This window comes from Nothoprocta perdicaria, unplaced genomic scaffold (genome assembly GCF_003342845.1).
Source record: "Nothoprocta perdicaria isolate Ctin4 unplaced genomic scaffold, notPer1 scaffold_203, whole genome shotgun sequence".
In the NCBI taxonomy this organism is placed as follows: domain Eukaryota; kingdom Metazoa; phylum Chordata; class Aves; order Tinamiformes; family Tinamidae; genus Nothoprocta; species Nothoprocta perdicaria.
The window spans coordinates 821091-840313 of record NW_020455239.1 but is presented as its reverse complement, the minus strand read 5'-3'; the positions used below and the strand labels follow the sequence as shown (position 1 = coordinate 840313).

The window sequence follows — 19223 nt, the reverse complement described above, 5'->3', positions numbered from 1 at the left end:
TTGCCTTGCCTTGCCTTCCCCTTCTCTTTTCCCTTCTTTGCCTTCCTCTTTCCCATTCCTTTTCCTTTCCCCACTCACTTTTTCCTTTACTTTTTCTTTCTTTTCCTTCCCCTTCTTCATTCCCTTTCCTTTCCCCTTCCCCATTCCCTTTCCCATTGCATTAGCACTTGCTACCACTCCAGGCTGTGTCTGGCCACGTGGCTCCATCCCGGAGTCAATCCCAGTGCACCCAGACAATGGGAGCAGCCACAGCCGTCACCTTCAGTCGTCCCATTACACAGCCCGTTCCCTGTCCATCCCAGGCAAACCGGGCACCCAGCACTGCTCCTGCTCCATAGGCAGGAAGGAACGATGGAGAACCAGGCCCAGCATCGCGCTGCGGATCTGCCCGCTCCAGCGCTGCGCTCCATGGGGCCAAAGGCACCAGGGAAGCAGGAGCTGCTGGGCCTGGAAAGCACTCGCCCATCCTGGCCTCAGCTATGGCTCTGCGGTGCCACCCGGCTGCTCCGAGCCCTCGGGGACATCCCTTGGGACGCTTGGCACTGCGTGAGCTCAAGGACACAAAGGGGCCAACTCGGTGTGGAGGGTGGCGCTGCCGCCAGGATGCGCCCCAGGCACCGGCGGTGCTGGTGACGCGCAGCGCCCCGGGTGTGCCGGGGTGCACGGGGCACTGCCAGGAACACGGTGCCCGCATGGGGCAGCGCCGTCCTCTTCATGCCGCACACGAGCATCGCTTTCCAAAGCACATCCCCTGTCAAACACGCACCTTTAGGTCTCTTCCTGCTGGTGCCCCACAGCTGTGCCCGGAGCACACACTCCCACTCGGGATGCCAGTGCTGCCAACCATGTGCAGGGAAACACAAGGCTGCTCCCGAGCCCTCGTCGTCCCGAGCTGCTGCCCTGCGCTTTGCTCTGGGCTGCTCTTTCTGAAGGATCCTGGCGAGAGCTTCTCACACGGTGGGAGAACTGCCGGCAACGGCCGCAGTGCTGGAAGGGGCAGCCCGGCCCTGCCGCACCCGGCCACACGGGAGCAACGCTGGGAAAACCCTCGGGAGCTGGTGGCGATTCCCACTGAAACCTGGTAGCAATGCCCAGAGGAAGCACAGAGTGGCCCTGCACAAACGCTTCTGTTGCTCAGAAATAACATGCCCAGCTAACCAGAACAGGAGCAGGTGTGACACAGGGAATACAGGGACTTACTTCTCTTGCAAGACATTTATTCTTGGATACCACATTCAGCAAATCTTTCACTCTATATCAATCTCCCCTCTTTGCACACTTGTAATGTGGTGACTAAGGCTGCAGGACGGGGCATCCTGCCCAGAGACCCGTGACACCAGGGGAGGTGGAAATGTGCAGAGCAGAAGCGTTGCCGAGAGCTCCCGGGATTTGTCTCCATAAGGAGCCAACCTGCTTCTCCAGACTCCACGTCCTGGGAGGACTCGGGCTCTTCCCGGCTTCCCTCCCGCTGCCGCCCCGCGGGGGAGGCGCCGCACGGCCGAGAGAGGGCAATGTTGGTGTGTGCACGGCCACTCCGCTGCGCCCGCGCGCCGCCTGCTCCGCTGCGCCCGCGCGCCGCCTGCTCCGCGCTCCAGACATGCCAGCGCGGCAGGCTCACAATTCCGGAGACTTAGCCTATACGGATGCTCTGCTCTTGGGATGCTCCTCTGCTCAGGATGCACCAGCTTTGGGATGCTCCGTGCTCAGGATGCTCCACATGCGGGGTGCTCCATGGCCTGCAGTGCTGTGCAGCTCCGGCCTTTGCGGGATGCTGCCTGTGCAAACGGCTACTCTGGCTTCACGTGTGGCCACTGGTGCAGGTGCACAGCCCACACAGCACTGGGAATGCTGCATCCACAGACAGAACAGGGAAAAGCAGGAAAAGTTCTCACTGCTACACTGCCTGACTGGGACAAGCATGGGATGGATAGGATTCTACGTATTCCTTGGGAAGGTCTCCCAGTATGGCCACTGGTGAGCTGGAGAGAGCAGTTCCCAAAGGCTCCGTGTGTCCTGGCAGCCCGAGGTCCCGTGGATGAAGCCGTTGTCATGGAAGGGGCCAGACGGGAGCTGGACCGTGCAGAGCCGCAGGCTGAGCGGCCCAGGGTGTGCACACGGGCTGCAGAAAGCACCCCGTCCGCGCTGCGCCCTGGGCCAACAGCCGCACTCCACAGAATGCGGGCTGCGCCAACGTCGAGGCCCAGCTGCGCCTGCCCAGCGCGGCCAGCACACACGTCACGCGCTGTCCCGTCAGCCCCGCGCGCGCCGGGGCCTCCCGCGCACCCCGCGCTGCGCCCCGCAGCGCTGCTGCATCCTCCCGACACCTCTGCAACACTCAGCGGCATCCTCAGCACCCAAGCAAGCCTGTTACTCAGAGAATAATGACCAGAGCGCAGGTTCCCGCACCCAAGACTGTACTTTCTCTCTCAAATATTCATTAAAAATATAGATTGCATCTTCCTGCACGTGCCCTTTAATGGAGAACATTCCCGTTCACATGCAAAAGTGGCTTCCCGCACCATTCCCAGCAGGAGCCACGATGCTAGCGGAGCTGCACGGCACCTGAGCGCAGCTCACGGCTGCCCCGCACCGAGGGCTCCCCACCGGTCTGGCAGGTGCCTCTGAAGGCACAGGGGTTAGCTAGACCAGCAAGGAGTTAATTAGGTTCCTGCCACCGGGAAGGCTCCAAGCACCTTAACCATGGAGCAGCCTCTGTCTTTGCTGCCAGGCAGAAAGTGGGAAGGGAGAGCACAGAAACAAGCAGTGGCAGGGAAGCACTTAAAGAAAGAGAGAAACGAAAGCAGAGAGCCTAGTGGGGAATCCTCCCAATAAGCAACTTGTGTCACGAGGGAGTTGCAGTCATTTGGAGGCACATGGGGCTGCAGGAAGAAACAAGCCCTAGATCCATCCTCCGACACTGCCTCTTTCCCAGCCTTACACATTTGCAATTCCTCACTCACCTCTTAACAAAAGTACAAGGGGGAAAAAAACCTCCCAAACTTTCAGAGCCGCACTGAGACTGCATCAAGACTGAGCTTTCAGCAGGGGGAACCCACAGCAGCACCGTGGCACCTTTATACTCTTCACAGCTGCAGGGGCACATCAGTAGGCTCCAGAGTTAACGGCACAAACCTGCAGCACCTGGTGCTGGCTGCCGCAGCCAGGCTGACTGCAGAGGGCCCAGACTAAGCAGGGCAGAGGGAAGCCAGGGGCTGTTGCGTTTGGGAAGGGGATGGGGAGACGTGCCAACCCCGCACGGGCAGGGAGCGGCGGCGGCGCCTCGTGTGCCGGCCCCGCCGCAGACCTGCATGGGGCTTGATTGCAGGGTGGGGAGGGGAACAATCACCAGCGCAATCAGGGACGCCGTAATTAACCGCGCCGTGTACAATATAAATTAAATAGCACCTCCTTAACGATCACGCGCCACACTGCGCCACGCGGGCTGACGGGGCAGGGCCGGCAGGTGCGGGGCCGGTGCGGGGCCGAGCGGCAGCGCGGGGCAGCGGGGGCAGCTGCAGCGCCGCCCCGCTCTGCGCCGCCGGACTCCCCCGCACGCCGGGCCGGGCCGCAGCAGCGCCCAGAGCCGGCGCAGCGCGACCCCGCGCCCCACGCAGGCGCCCTGGCATGCAGCGGCCGCTGCTCCGCTCTGCGCCGCACCAAGCCCAGCCGTGGTGCCGGAGCACAGGCCACGCCAAGGAGAGGGGACGGCTGCGTGTTTAGCCGATCCTATAGGGCCCATGCATGCATGGCATGTGCTGCATGGAGGCCCCGCAGGAGCACGGCGCCTGCGGTCGCACTTCTCCGTTCAGCTCTGCCCAAGGTCTGGCTGCTGCGGAGCCGGCTCTGCCCCGGGAGCCGCGGCCCGGCACGGGCCCTCACCAGCCTCCCAAGGGATGACGAAGAGGGATCATGTTTTAATACCCAGAGACTAACATTAGTTTACATTTTAGCACATTAGCACTTCCCAGCTGCTGATTTTCTCTTGGAGCCACAAAGGCTGCGTGCAGGCGATTAGTCCCCTGTTGGTCGTTTTCCTCCCAAAATGTTGGGTTGGCTCCACATGGCCAAGCCAGGAAAAGGGCAGTGTGTACAGCTGGAGGCAGCGGCTCGTGCCAGGGCACAGGCCCTCCCTGTCAGAAATGCAGGGAAGGGAAGGGAGGCCGGCTCTGCCCAAGCCAACCCATCCCAGGGGCTGTCCGCTGGGAAGGGGAATCCAGCTGTGCCCCAAAAATGCACAAACAGGGCTGCATGTGCGGGAGAAAATACCTACTGACATACCAGCACTAAATCGGTGCTCGTGAGCGCTGCCCGGCGCGCAGAGACGCTGCCTGATGTGCGGAGATGCTGCCCAGCGTGTGGAGATGCTGCCCAGGGTGCAGAGATGCTGCCTGGTGTGCAGAGACACTGCTCAGCACATGGAGATCCTGCCTGGTACATGGAGACACTATCTGGTGTGTGGAGACACTGACCAGCATGTGGAGATGCTGCCAAACACACGGAAATGCTGTGCAGCATGTGGAGATGCTGCCCGGCATGTGGAGACGCTGCCCAGCATGCAGAGATGCTGCCTGGTGCATGGAGACACTGTCCAGCATGCAAAGATGCTGCCCAGTGTGCGCAGACACTGCCCGGCATGTGGAGTTGCTGCCTGGTGCGTGGAGTCGCTGCCCAGCATGTGGAGTCGCTGCCCAGTGCGTGGAGACACTGCCCGTGCCCGTCCCGCGTGCTGCCGCCACAGCAAACCAATTAGGCTCCTGTTCCCTTCATTAGGATTCATTTAAATCTCAATTAAAAAGTTAATTAAAAGTAAGAGTGAGGAGGAAATCATGTCTAACCATCTTATTAAACCTGAAGCGCCAAATTAACGCTAGGTCCAAATCAAAGGCTGCAACTGGAAATACAGAGGGAAGGGGCCAGAGCGGCGCGGGGCTCAGGAGCAGCACGCGGGACCGAGCACCGTCCTGCCAACCTGAGCCTGGGTGCAGATAATCACTGCAATAATGTTTCCCCATTTGTGCAGGGTGCCGGGGGAATGGAGCGTCCCCACGCCGGGCAGCGCGGCTGCGAGCGCTTGACATGGAACCAGATGGCTCCGCCGCGCTGCAAACATCTGCTTGACAAGCAGGCGCGCGCCCGCGCGCTCCCGAGTGCGCCCGCATGCTCCTGAGTGCGCCCTTGCACTCCCGAGTGCGCCCTTGCACTCCTGAGTGTGCCCGCACACTCCCGAGTGCCCCGCAGCTGGCAGGACCCCGTCCCACCCAGAACATCTCCAGGCCCTGCCACACACCCGGGTGGGGAAAGGGTGAACCATCAACGGTTCTTAAAAAAAATTAAATCATGATTTTTTTTAAAATATGTTTTGATTTTAGTAGCCAAATACAGATAGCCAAATTTAGTAGCCAAATACATGTGAGCTTTTTCACATGTAGATCTGCTTTTTATTTTCAGCATAGGATTAAATAAATGTGTGCAATGTCACAAAAGAGCCCCAAAATGACCTAGGCACCTCCAAATTGCAATAAAATTCCCAGCAACTTTTCCTTTGAGCTAAGCACCTCCTGGCTCGGGCTCGTATCACCCCTGTGGAATGCAGGCCATGGGTGCAGAGCTGTGTAGCACCTCCCTGCAATGGGTTATTCAGTTCCTATCTGCCCTTGTTGCCATTCTCCTGGGATATCTCTTTCCCAGTGGGAAACTACACTGTTCACTTGGCACAGCAGCTGCAGGCACCAGTGTGAGCCAAGGGTCCCAAGCAGAACAGAGCAACCCTGGGAACCAGGGCACTTCAGCGCTGCTGAGACCACCCTGTGCGGTGGAAAGAGGAGACCCTCTTTGGAAGGGCACCTGGGCGGGCAGCGTGCCCAGCGCCCCGTCCCGCGGCTGCTGATGCAGCCACGGGCACATCCTGCAAACGGCCCCGCGGTCGCTCCGGGGCAGCGAGGGCGGCACCGATGCCAGGGCCCACAAATGGTCCCAAATGCTGGCGCTGGGCACCACGCGGATGCCCGTGCAGTGGCTTCAGCCCCTACCCTTGGTGGCTCCAGCCTGGAGGGACACAAAGCTGCCGAGCGCTGGCCCTGCACATGGGGCTGGTGTGTAGAGCACGCATGCCAGTGGGCACCAGGCTGGCCACGAGGTGCCCAGCAGGCTGCAGTCCTCCAAAGGGACAGCATGGAGACACTTCCCCCAGCTTCTATACAACAAGAACCCGCGTTTGAGCTAAAACTGTAGTGTTTGCTGCTGCACTGCCCGGCACGGGGTGCTGGTGGTCATTGCACACGCGTGTGCATGCCCTTTGCACAGGCTCTCACGGCACATACCTGCATTGTGCCCAGGCAGACACGGCACACGTGTGCCCGCCGTTCGCAGCAGCCCGCTCGCTCCTGCCCAACATTCCCCCGCGCACAAATGAAATGGAGCCGGAGTTGACTTAGGCTCGAGCTCGCTATCCTCCCAGCCATCTTTGTGATATTTTTTCATAAACTTGGCTGCTTCGCGTTTGCCCTCTAATAATTCTCTGAAGGCTCATTTCCCCTGCCTACCTCTGTGCAAACACCAAGTTGAGAAGAGGGTATTTAGACTCATCCTCCAGGAATGCTGTTTTTGAGAAAATGCTTGTTTACCTATGTCAGTAATTTCCAAAAATATAATGTGCACTTGAAAAGCCGGGATAATTACAGCTGAAAAACCCAGCGTTTTCAATCAGCCAGGTCCACATCCTGCCGAATTGCATTTCCAACACCACCCTGCAGAAAACAAGGCGCGCGCCGAGCCCCCGGCGGCGCCAACAACGGGGGATTAATCCCGAGCGCGGCCAGCGCGCGGGGCACGGCTCCTTTATGCCATTTTTCTTCATGAGTGAGGAGGGATCTGATAATTCATGTTATTAGGTCTTCCCTCATGAGTAAAGACAAATGTCACCAGAGTAGGAACCATTATGTACTCTATACGGTGCAAGGTGCCTCTGCGTGGTCTGCTCCCCGTGTCGTCTCCTACTTGTTTTGGGTGTGCAAGATGGAGAATAGCTGTAAAAGTTCTCTCTGATTTGTTTTTTTTTTTCTTTTTCCTTTTTCACCGCTACCAAATGACAAGCAGTGACCAGTGACCACGCATGGTTTGCTTGGGGTGCATCACACTCTCCCCATAACTTGCAGCGAGGGAGAGGTGCCAGGACACGCGGATCATGGTCGGGATGCGGCTGGCACCTCTGGCTCCTCGGAGCAGGTCTGGAGCGCTGCCTCTGGAGCCAGGAGCACCCGCAGCCCGGCTGGAAGTTGCTGAAGAAAGTACCGCACGCAGACTTCCTGCGGCATCCGAAAGAAAATTTATGCATCGCCTTTGAGTTCAACTTCTCCATTAAAGCTTTTTCCCTATAATCTGGGGAGTTCTTATCTTGGTGACTTATGATGTTATGGAGGGGCTCATGCATGGAAAATGTCAATAGAAATAGTAACTCTAGAAGGGAAGGGCCTCCTAATTAGTCCCCATTTAGATTTTATGATGGCTTTGAGATCTGCTCATCCTGACAGTGCGCACTCTGGTTACATATTGTTCTAGCCTGAGGGAACCATAGGAAAATCCAGATTTATTGTACCTATCATACCAGCATATTTCATTTGCCATTATGAGCAGCCATCTCGCAATGATGCAGGAGTATTTATTACAGATTAAATTGTAGGACCTGGATGGTTTAGTGAGGTTCTTGAGGTATCATTTATGTCATTAACTGGCTCATTATCAGATCTGCAAATCTCAATTTCTTTTTTTGTGCCTTCTGCTGAAGAGCAGGGACCTGGGCCGGCTCTGGCAGGCGGCAGCATGCGGTGGTGCCCACGGTGCATGAGCGTGTGTGCACTCCCATGGGTGCACGTGCACGGCGGTGGTTGCACATGTGCCCCTGCATGTTCAAGGGTGAGTGCGTGCATGGCCATGGGTGCACGTGAGCACATGCACAGCCACGTGTGCATGGCCATTGGAGCACATGTGCATGTGCGCGGCCAAGAGTGCATGGCCATGCACCCGTGCAGGGCCATGGCTGCGTGTATGTGCTTACTTGGCCATGGTTGCACGTGTGCCCATGAACGACCAAGGGTGCATATGTGCCCCTTCAGGCCATAGTTTCACATGGGTGTGTGCATGGCCATGGTTGGACGTGTGCCCGTGCATGGCTAAGGGTGCATGAATGCACCCATGCACATGCATGGGCAAGGCTGCACATGCACATGCGTGGCCAAGGTTGCAAGTGCGCGTGCAGGTCCCGGCGTGCACGCGTGCACCTGCACAGAGGTGTGCGCGGCGTTTGCACCCGGCAGCTCCCGCTCCGGCGCTGCTTCTCCTGCAGCAGCCTGGCAGGCGGACGCGGGGCGCTGGGGAGGAGGCCACGCAACCGCGACCACTCAGCAAGCCTGTTCCCAGCCTGAGCTCCTGACTGCTGGTGACAGGACACACCGGCGGCTCTTCCCACCCGTTTTCATGTTTTATCTCTACTCTGAGACTTTTTTGAAGAGATTTAATCCGGTCTGGATGGTTGTTGCTAGCAGGAAGGAAGAAGGGGATATTCTGGTGCCTGCCCCGCTGTCAGACTTTCCCCAAAGTCACAAGCGAAAGTGGCTCTCAGCCACTGTCTTTCCTCTTTGATTTAGTGATATTATTTGAATTTATTGTTTGGTTCGACTTGTGTGTCCTTCCTTGTTGGTATTTGCCCTATTTACTCTCCTATATTGCTTTTTCATAAAACCAGGGAATGGCATTTAAGTTGTTGTGTTCCTTGGTATTAAAACGCACTCCCTACAAGCGCAGAAGGACACGCAGCACCACGGGGTTCAGGTCGCAGCTTACAGGGAAGCGTGCCGCTCTTGGGCTGGCGGGATTAATTAATGCACTGGGGATCTACTATTTGCAGGGAAACTGAAGCTTTGGAAGCAAGTGATAATGCACAAACCACCACCTCTTACTTCCTGTCATTTTGCAAGCAGAAGGGGGCCAGTAGATTTCTGAATTTGTTGCATCTAAAAGTCATTTTTGCAAAAGTAACAATTTTTGGACTAAACTCCTGGAATTAAAAAGCTGAAGATATTTGATTACCTCCCTATAGTTGCTTACCAAAGAGATGCTCTGAGTGTGTTTTCACACATTTAAATGTGGGAAGCGCTAAGGGCTGAATGGGGAGCGCCGCGAGCTGGGGGCGACATGAGCCGGGCAGGGGGGAGATACGAGCCGGGCCCACGGGGCTCCAAGGACCTTCTGGATACAACCTCTGGGAAAGGGGCAAGCGCCCCAAGGAGCTCGCGTCACACGCGGTGCCGTCAGCACTGACCAGGCTGGCTGCAGATATCCTTCCCCAAGAATGCCCTAAACGTTCTCCCAGAAAATTATAAATGCCTTTTAACGCCTGGCATCCATAACGAGCTTTGGATATCTGCAAAAAACAATGTTTCAGCTATCGTGCCCAATAACGTTGGGCATTGCACCGGTTGCTGCATTTGACTCCTGTTGTGTGCTTTCCAACAGAGCTCCCTGCGCCGAAGTTCGGCTGGAGTTAAAAGGTGCAGCTCCCCAAAGCATCTTTCTTCTCAAAAAGGATCAGAACATTTGGGCGGGCAAATGTTTAAATCAGATGTTTTTCTCTGTAACTCAGAAGTGGTCCTTTTAATCTATTTTGCTCTGTGAATCTAAAAAAGGACATTTATAAACAGAGGAGGAAGGAGAGGACTTCGTTTTGGGTATATATGTCACACGAGTGTCCCGTACTGGCCCAGAGAAGCCGGCACCAGAATGTGTGCGCAAGCTGCTCGTTCCAGGGGACGTCTCCTGCCCTCCTCTCCAGGCAGGTTTGTGCCTCAGTTTCCCGTGTAATAAAATCAGGTTCCTGGGTTAATAAAACTTCTGCTCACCTGCCCATTCTCCTGTTTTCCCACTTGTTCCTCTTTTTCAGGCAGGAGATGCTCAGGGCCGCACACATCAGCCCAAGCTAGAGCCACGATACGTGTGCCGCTGCTGGCTCTTGCCAGCCCAAGCACCTGGATGTTTCCGAACTTGCATTTCCGAGAGCTGGGCTGCATGGAGGCAAACTGCCCTAGTGCCCAGGTGAACACATGCCGAAAGAGCAAGGGAATTTTTCTCTTTAGAAATTACCCAATACTTTGCATATTGATTTCACACTCAGTGTCAGAAATGCAAACACTGATAAACATATTAATTTCACAGACGGGGACACTGAGGCCTGGAGAAGAAAATACAGATTTTGGATCAAAGCACCAATCGGTGGCGCTTGGAGATGCAGAGAACACGAGTGGACCCAGGGCGCCGCCAGCTCCTGCGCAGCAGAGCACCCGTGGCACGTGCAAAGGGCCCTGTGAAGCCCCAGTCTGCACTCTTCCTGCATTCCCACTGGTTCTACTGGTGGGGTATTTGTGCAACAGGCAGCGATTCTCATTGGGACAGGAGGGAGCCCCGTCCCGGCTGCACGTCCCGCGGGCCCTGCGAGCTCCCGACCTGGCTCCCGCTTGCAGAGGTGCCTTAGGGGCCGGATCCTTCCTGGCCCTGGCCGTTCATCACCCCAGAGTCCACGGCTCTAATGTCATGTTTGTCCTGCGCCCAGAGAAAATCTCCCTTTAAAGATCACTCACAGCCATTATTGACAGTAACGCGCAGGTCGCCGTATCCACATGTCCTGGGTTTTTCCAAAATGCTGATCTATTTTTAGCTTCAGATGAAGTGCAGTAAAAGGCAGCATTACCCAAAATGCGATTGCACGAGAGGCTCACAGGACAAGCTCTCACTGCTGGCCCCGGGGATCGGGACTGAGCCTGTCCCACGCAGGTCTGCAGCCACCACGGTGTATTTAACTCAGCGCAGTGATGGGGATCCCGAAGGGAGAAGGGAGCAATTCCCGGGCCGATCCCAGGGCGGGAGAGCGTCCCAGGGGCTCGTGGAGCTCAGCGCCGCGGGATGCTCCTGCAGCACGCCTGCCGCTCCGCTAATTTGAGGGGAATTATGAGAATTGTACAGCAAGAGTCGACTATACTCCCGAGTATTGCTGTTCTGGTGTTTACCATCAATATTCATGAAGGCCTCGGACAAAAAAATAGGAAGAGTGAAGGCAGCAGCAGAAGCGGCCTGCGAGAGCCGCGCGTTTGCTGGGCCGGCTTCTCTGTTTTCCAGGCTGTGCTACCGACCGTGCGGTCCACGATACCGCACCTGCTGCGCGCGGCCGCGGGGAGAGCCGTCCGTCCTGGCGCACAATCCGCTCTGCACTTTGCCAGCCCAAACGACTCCCCGCTATGGGCAAACCCACGCGTTTAGAACAGGGCAGTTGTTGCAAAGGCTGGGGGTTGCGTGCCCGGGGCGCCGAGGCCAGTGCAGCTGAGCACCCACGGCTGGCTCCGCTCTGCACTCTTCCCTACGGAAACCCTCCATAGGGCAAAGCGCACCAGGAGCTCTGGATGTGACCCCCCGAGCCTGCCGTGGGCCCCGAGCACGCGGTGCCGCACGCCTCCGGCTTCCCGTTGCCTGGCAGTGCCAGAGCTCTGTGCCAAGGCAGGAAGAGCGACGTTCCCGGCAGGCCGGTCCCTCCAGGTTGCCCACCCGAGCAGGGCCGCACGTAGCCGCAGCTCTGGTGACACAGAGGACACGGGGCCCCTTGGGGCAGCTCGGAGGCACACAGCCTCGCTGCGGCTCCACGCGTGCTGTGCCGCCTCCCGCGCTCCTTCCCTTGGGAAGGGCCCTGGAAACGGAGCCGGCGGCTTCCCGGTGCTGATGCAAAGCGCCGCTTCCCGGGATGAGGTTGGCGCTGGCGGGCACGCCCCGGGCAGACCCGCTCGCCCGAGCCCGCGGGGCAGCGTCTCCGTCTGCTCCTCTTTATTCCTTGCCCTCCAGAGCGGCTCCAACTGCTCCCACCAGCACCGTGCAGCATTACAGAAAGAGAGCACAAAACATTGTTTTTTTTTCCCTGAGTTACAATTAATATGTAAAACTCCTAATTAATGATGGTTCCCAGAGCAGAATGCATAAGTAATTCCTTTGTATTTGCTAACAGGGGCTCCGACCTAACCACGGTGGCGGGCGCAGGGAGCACCGCACCCCGCGGAGCGCGCGGGCGCATGCGGGTGATGCTGGATGGGGAGCCCCGCGAGCGAGGAAACCCGCTGGGAACCACGGGGACAGCGGGCGCGTCCTGGCCAGCGCGGCCAGGAACAGCCGCTGTCCCCCGGCCACGGCCCGTGCAGGGCCCGCGGTGGCGCTGGTGGCGCCTGGGGACACGGCAGCGCCGTGGGGAGCTGGGATCTGCAGGGATGCAGGGACATCGCGCGAGGGGCTTCCAAGAGGGATCCGAGCAGGAACGGGGCGGTGGACAGGAGGCTCCCTGCTGGGAGCGGGTGTGAAGAGCATATGGTTTCACTTAATGCAGGAGGATTGTGGATTATAATTGAGGAGATAATTGGGGATGGATGGTAATTGTTTGTGAGAGGAGTGGATTTAGAGTCGTTATTGAAAGCTGTTTCAGAAGACGTGGAAATGCTCCTTGGTGGAGGCCCAGGAAGGGCTGTGGTGCCATCTCCAGGCTCGCTGCCTCCCAGGATCAGCACCGGGCACACGCGAGGGAGCAGAAACATGTGGAAGTGAGCAGGAGCGCATGGGAGTGAGCAGGAGCGCATGGGAACGAGCGGGAGCGCATGGGAACGAGCGGGAGCGCATTGGAGTAAGTGGGAACAAGCGGGAGCGCAGCGGAGCCCGGCGCAGCCGCCCGGAGCCCGCAAGCACTGCAGCTTCTCACCCAGCCCCGCGGCAGCACGGAGGTGCTGTCTCCCCGGCGCAGGCATGGGCACAGATCCATTAAAAGCCAGTCAAAGGACGGGTTAAGCGCTGTGTCCCAGCTAAGAGCCCTGCCGCCCGCGCCTGCACCGCGAGCAGCGGCCGGGCACGTGGGGCCGCGCCAGCCTCTCCTCGGCAGCTGCATGGGACAGCTCTGAACATGCCAAGAAGGGACTACGGATATCAATTATTTACAATTCTGGACTGTCAAAATATGTGTGAATAAACAGATCTGAGTGGGCAAACAGCGCTCGTGGACACCAAATATCTCTTCTCTTCAGCACACCTCTCCAGGAAAGCCTGCGCGTGTATCGAAAATAATTAGATTTTGTTCAGCAATCAAACTCAATCAGAGGGATTCTCTGGGAACTACTTCCACACCCACAAGCAGAAACGTGCGCCGTTCGCGCCACGTTTGCATATTTTTCCATAAACCTAAAACCAATCAATTTTGAAGAGTTATGATAATATAAAGAATCTGAGGCAATTACATGTCTTTTAAACAGGGATTCAAAACGCATCCCACCAACTGCGCTCGGAGCCCGACTCCCTTAGCCCTGGTGGCGACATTCCCGCAGCCCCACGGCCCCGGGAGACCCCCCCAGTGCCTGAGGTGACGCCAGGGCCCCTTACCCCCAGCTCCAATGTCTGGAGCTGCCCACACGGCCCCTGTTCCGCAGGCACCACTTCCCGCTCCGTACGCTTGGGAACGCAGCCAGCTGCGAGTCCCCGAGAACGATGCTTTTTTCCTGCAGGTCAGGGTTGCTCCTCACATCTCTGGGCACTTTCAAGGCATTTCAGTATTACACGAGTATTCCCTGGGCATTTGGGGGAATGAAACTTCCTTTTTTTTTTTTTTTTCTTTTTTTCCATTTCAAAATAACTCATCTTTTAAAAAAGTCAAAGCAGAACTGAAACATTGCGTCAGTGATGCTATTTTGTGAAAAGGAAGTGTTTTATGGAATCAGACCAAGCGGAGACATCTCACACGTCTCCATTTTCCATTTTTGCTTTGGATTATAAAGTATTTAATCTTATTTGGAATCCTTTTTCTGTAGAAAATATCCCCTCTTTCCAAATCAAATAAACAAATGCAATACACGAGTTTAGCCCGCTCAGGAAAACCGAAGTTTACACAAAATGATCACATGTAAAAACAATCCAGGACCACACAAAACATTTGGAGGATTGAAAAGGTGCCGAATCTGCTTCTGGTGAAGGTGAGAAGCCCTAAAGCGAGTTCCCACTTGATCCCAAACCTGTGAAACAGAAAGCAGCTCAGAGAGCCTCTGACGGGTACGTTTTGGACTCCTTTAATTTCTCACCCCTGTTTTCCCACCAGTTCTGGAGAAAAAAAAAATCTCTTTCTATCTCTTAGCAGGAGCCAATTCTTTATCCTTGCAATTTGATCTCACTTCGGTTGTTCCCATTTCCTTAGTCTTTAGAGCAGAGCTCCGTGGTGCAGCTCCTCATGGCTTTGGGTCTTGGCTTCAATACACGAAGCAAAGATGATTTCCAGATCATTCCGAGGCTTCCATCAATTAAAAAAAGAAGAAAATCCTATCTCCTTCCTGTGGTGAGAGCGTTTGAACTGAATATTCAGTCACAGAATAACTCCTTTTAGCTGAGGAACACCCCTTGGCAGCAGATCCCTAATTAGTATTATTTCTTTAAAATACGGAGAGAGAGAGGGAAAGGGGAAAAAAAAAAAGGCATATTTTATATAGGCTAGAGACCGCAATGCAAGAAATGCATTGAGAAAATGTCTTTATTTCCACCTCGTGATGCCACCGGTGATCTTTCAGAGCACTGCACTGAGCTGGCATCCAGCGATCCTGGTGTTGGTTTCTTACCAGCTCCGGAGGTGTTTAGCATTAATACACCCACCCCGCCTGCATCGTTTAAGCATGTGTGAGTCACCGTATTTTCCACTCGGTACCTCGGGCCGAGCTCCTGAGCTTTCCTAGGCGCAGCAGGAAGTGTTCAGTCCAGCCGTCGCGCTTAGGGGCGGCTTTGCGCGCGGAGCCCTGGACCGGGCTCATGTGCAGGGCCTGCCCCGCTTTCCTGCCCGCGGGGCGGCGCCGGGGTTCGGGCGGCGGCGGCTCCATCACTTCCCACGCGCTGAGCACCGCGCGGAGCCGTTGCGAGGGCAGCGCGCGGGGTCCCCTGCGCCCCCATCCCCTCTGCGCCTCGCGCGGCGCGGGCACACACGCACATTTATATTTATTCGCCGTGTCACTCTGCTGAAAGACGGAGGAATTCCTGCTCCATTTGTGTCATTTGTTTTCCTCCCCGGAACACGTCGCACAAATATTCCTGGTGTCCTCTCCCCTTGCAAATGACTAATGGGAGAAAGTAACTTTGGAAATGACATTGCAATGTAATCATCCATATTGTGTATTGTGGTTAAAATTGATTAAAATAATATTGAAACTCCCCCCAGGGATTATGCAATTATAAGTCAAGTCCCAAATGGAAAAGGTTTTTGAGAACTTGGCAGATGTCTTAATGAAAATGAAGCATTATAGTAATATATTAGTGCTGTTTGTATATTATTGACAGCGAGATCACTAAACTGTATAAATTACTGTCCAGAAGAATGGCTCAATTGTTTTCCTTTCAGGAAATTTTTAATCAAATATAATTTCAGAAAAATAATTGTTTAATTTTGGCCTGGGTTTTTGATCTGCACATTGATAGATCAATTATTAAACTGAGTTTTAGCTACTCATTTGCTTTGAAAGCTGACAGTTTAAATATTTGATTTTACACCCATTTTGTTTTATTACAGAGCACATTCCGGCCAGTGCCACTCGCTATTACTTGCCCCTTGCAATACGAGCTAGGAGAAGGCTCTCAACTTCTGCTCATCCAGCCAACCCTCCTTTAAAGGGGTTTTATAAGAGAATATCCTTGAGCGCAGAGTGTGAATAATGAGCAAGTGAGATGCCTCTTAACAAAGCAGGTAATCGCCTTTCACTCGGGGAATTTTAGCCTATTTAAAGGCTGCCTCATTAGGCACCAGCTTGAAAGGGCTGGGGCTGCAGCGAGCGCTGGGCGCCCTGCGCAGAGCCGCTCTCGGCGCTTCCCAAGCACCATGGGCGCGGGGGCAGTTTGGGCCCTGCACGGCAACTTCTGTTTCAGCAGTTAGGAAATAAACTGCCTGCCTGCAATGGCGCAAAACTTCCATTTTAAACACATGCTGTACTCCAATACCTCTTTTAAGCGGCTGCCGGTCTGTATGGAGCACCACAAGAGCCGCGGATGGATGAATCGCCCGAGCGTGGATAAAGAGCCCTAATCTCCAGATGGTGCCAGATCCACTTTATCGTGTCCCCTGACCTGCTCTCACCTGAATCACGGCGCAGTCCATGGGTAGAAGTGGCCGCGTGCTCAGCTGGCCCCTTTGCAGAGGCCAAACACACAGTTAAACACGTATCGGGAATTAGTGTGGCCACCTGAAAGGGCTGAGTTGGGCCCAAGTGACTCCCGGCTTTCGTTTTTATTCCATGATTGGGATCCTGGCGAGCGGGTCTGGATGTGGGGCTGGAGACCCGATCACTCCCAGGGCAGTTGTGCTCCTTGCTCTCAACATAGCACGATGCAAACGAGCCAGCGCCACAAAGCCCTGCGAGCATTTTAATATCCCGGAGTGCCCAAATCAGCACCTCCCTCCTCCGGGGCCTCTTTCATTACCGGCAAACGTCGCTCCCGCGGCAGCGCGTCCCCGTGAGCCGCGGAGCAGGAGCCCTTCCCGTCCGGCGATTTCCCGCCAGGACGTCGCTCCGGCGGCAGCGCCTTCCCAGGGCTCGCCAGGGTGTCATCCCGGCTGCCGATGGCCTTGCCCATGCCCTGCCCACGTCACCCCCCTCCAAAGCAGTTACCTGTGGTGGGCAAGGCCTGCAGCCCTGCACTGCCGGATAATTAGCCGTCCTCGCTAATTCCACACTTAAAAACACTAAGGAAACGGCACGCGAGACGGGAGGCGGCGGCTCCCGCATCCACCGAGGAGCCTCTCCAGTCGCTCCGCTGCCAGCTCCGGGATCCAACCCCGGCCCAGGGCCAGCAGCCCCCAGCGAGGGAAGGGGAACAGGGAAATGAGCTGCAGAGACAAAACCTAAATTATGACGACTGTATTTACAGAGCCAGGTTAGTGGTTTTACTGCAGATATACTAGATTATAGAGAGAATTGAATAATTTATCCAGCAATTTTCACATAAGCAATATTATTAAAAATGAAGACATGAGGAAAGAGGTTAGTTATAGTGGAGAAATATATATAAGCCATGAATAAATGCATTAGGCAGTAAGAATAGTGAATGTTTTAGTAGGTTTAGACTAGATGGGGAGAAAAAAAACGGTATTTGATTTCAACAAAGTCTTAAAATATGTGCTTAGGAGAAAGCAGGGCTTGGAGCAGCAAAGGAGGAACATCTCCATGTATTTAAACTGTGGGTACGGCCCAGGCCGGGCAGCCTCCAGTGCCATGCGGCCTCCACCTGCTTTAGGAGGCTGCTGGACACCACGGTGTGGTCTCTCCATAGGGGACAGGGACACAGACTGGCCGGCAGTGCCCGTTGCAGGCACACATGGGGTGGCCTGGTGGCCAGGACCGTCCCCCATGGCTGCCCATGTCTGCTGCCCTTCACTCCGGGGGGCACGAGATCCTGCCCGTTTTCCACTGTTGGAGACTCACTAACAAATGGGCCACGGGAAGAATAAGGACGCTGAGGCCAGTTCTGAAGGCTCGTTGGGTTGGGGTTCGCTTGCTTGGTGCAAGCCTTAGACACAACAAACCAAAACAACAAACCAAAACACACCCCAGTTTTCACTCTGTGTTCACTCCCTATGTTCCCAGAATGGAGCCACCAGAACAATTCAGGCCCAGATGCTTTAAAGAGAGGCAGGGAGGGGAGCTACAGCGAGAGCATCCCCAGGAGACACTGAGTGCCTGACGGAGCAGGCACCGCTGCTCACGGAGGGCCAGGTGGAGCGGACTGTGCCCGTGCAGGCAGGACAGCGGCAGCCCACAGGCACGCGAAGCCAGTGAGCAGCAGTTCCCAATTGCCTCCGTGCATTGGGAATCCCGCTTGGAGCCCAGCTGCCCTCTGCAACGTGCAAGGCCCTTTGTGGCCCTCACCTGCCGCAAGGAGCCCGTTAGCGACGGAGAGCCCTAATCCGTGGGTTTAGGTGGCAGCAGCTCGCAGCCCGCCCGGCACGTGGCCCCGAGCGCGGCCGGGCGGCGTCTGCTCCGGCCGGGCTCCCGTTCAGGGCTGCTTCTTCACATCTGCTCGCCAAAGAGTCACTCTGTCACCCTGCAGCCTGCTAATGAGATCCCCCATTTAATTAATACCATAAGAATTTTAATTCTGACTGAATCAATTTAACGTGATGTGATTTTGTCAGCTCTATTCCCCAAGTAAAAAGTGAGCCTGATGCTTATTACATACATCATTTCACGGGCTCTGCATTCCCTGCTGACTTAAACAAATTCTAATTAAGACTAATTAAAGCATCATTTATGAAAGCGCTTGTGATAGCTATGCAAACATTCTGGGTGGGTATGCTTTGCATAATAATTATCCTAGTTAATATTAAGGCTAGGTCCTTGGCAATTAGGTCTTTGAAACAGAGAGTTATTCTGAATTTAGCCCTTTTCACTGTTAGCAATTAATAACTAAAAAAATGTGCTAAATTTATGTAGTGACTTCATTAACCAAATAAATCTGGAAGTAAAAGTATTGTTTGCATTTTTAAGCTAAGCGTAATTTTTCAGCCAGGTGACAGTTATTAAAATAAAAGAACAGTTTCTGCAGTGGGCCTCGGGTCTGGAGGGTTTGTGGTGACCCTGCGGGGAGGGGTGGTCGCTGCGTGCCCCACGCAGGCTGCAGGGCCAGCTAAGGTGGGCAAGGGCCCTTCCTTCCCACAACCTTCTCTCCACAGCCATCTAGGTACGAAGCAGGAATTGCTAGTTTCGAACAAACTAAAACTTAGTTCAGTGTGGGCGGCTTTGCTTTCCGAGGCCGAACGTGAGAGACTTTTGGAGCCGTGCAGCTGGTTGGGGTGGCATCGGGCTGGCACGGGCTACACGGTGCGCCCCGGCGCGATCCCTGCCGTGGCCGGCGGGGCCGTGGTCACTACGTGGTCACTACGTTGCATTGGCTCGAGGGCTGCGGGGCTCCGTGCGGCAGGCACCCGCTGTCACGGGCGCCCCACGGCGCTCAGGACAGGCTCTGCAGGGGCAACTCTCTGCCTCTTAACGCGCAGGACAGCGAGCGGCTTTGGTGGCACACAACATGCTCCAGCCTGGTAAACAGAATTCCTGGGTCAAAAACATGGACAATATTGGGACTAACAGTCCAGGACTGCAAAGCACACACGGAACAGACACTGCGGGAACCAAGAGGAC

The 19223-nt window shown here is 55.5% G+C and overlaps 1 protein-coding gene across 1 annotated transcript in view; it reads right to left on the bottom strand.

The window, feature by feature from the left end:
• GALNT5 (polypeptide N-acetylgalactosaminyltransferase 5) overlaps positions 1–16662 on the bottom strand; it is a 42459-nt gene extending 25797 nt beyond the window's left edge. Inside the window, exons 1-2 of the mRNA XM_026038178.1 lie at positions 16510–16662; positions 16166–16217 (exon numbers count right to left, since the gene is read on the bottom strand). Of these exons, the coding sequence (XP_025893963.1) occupies positions 16166–16217; positions 16510–16662 (205 nt within the window). The remainder of the gene's footprint in view (positions 1–16165; positions 16218–16509) is intronic.
• Between the last annotated feature and the right edge of the window lie 2561 nt (positions 16663–19223).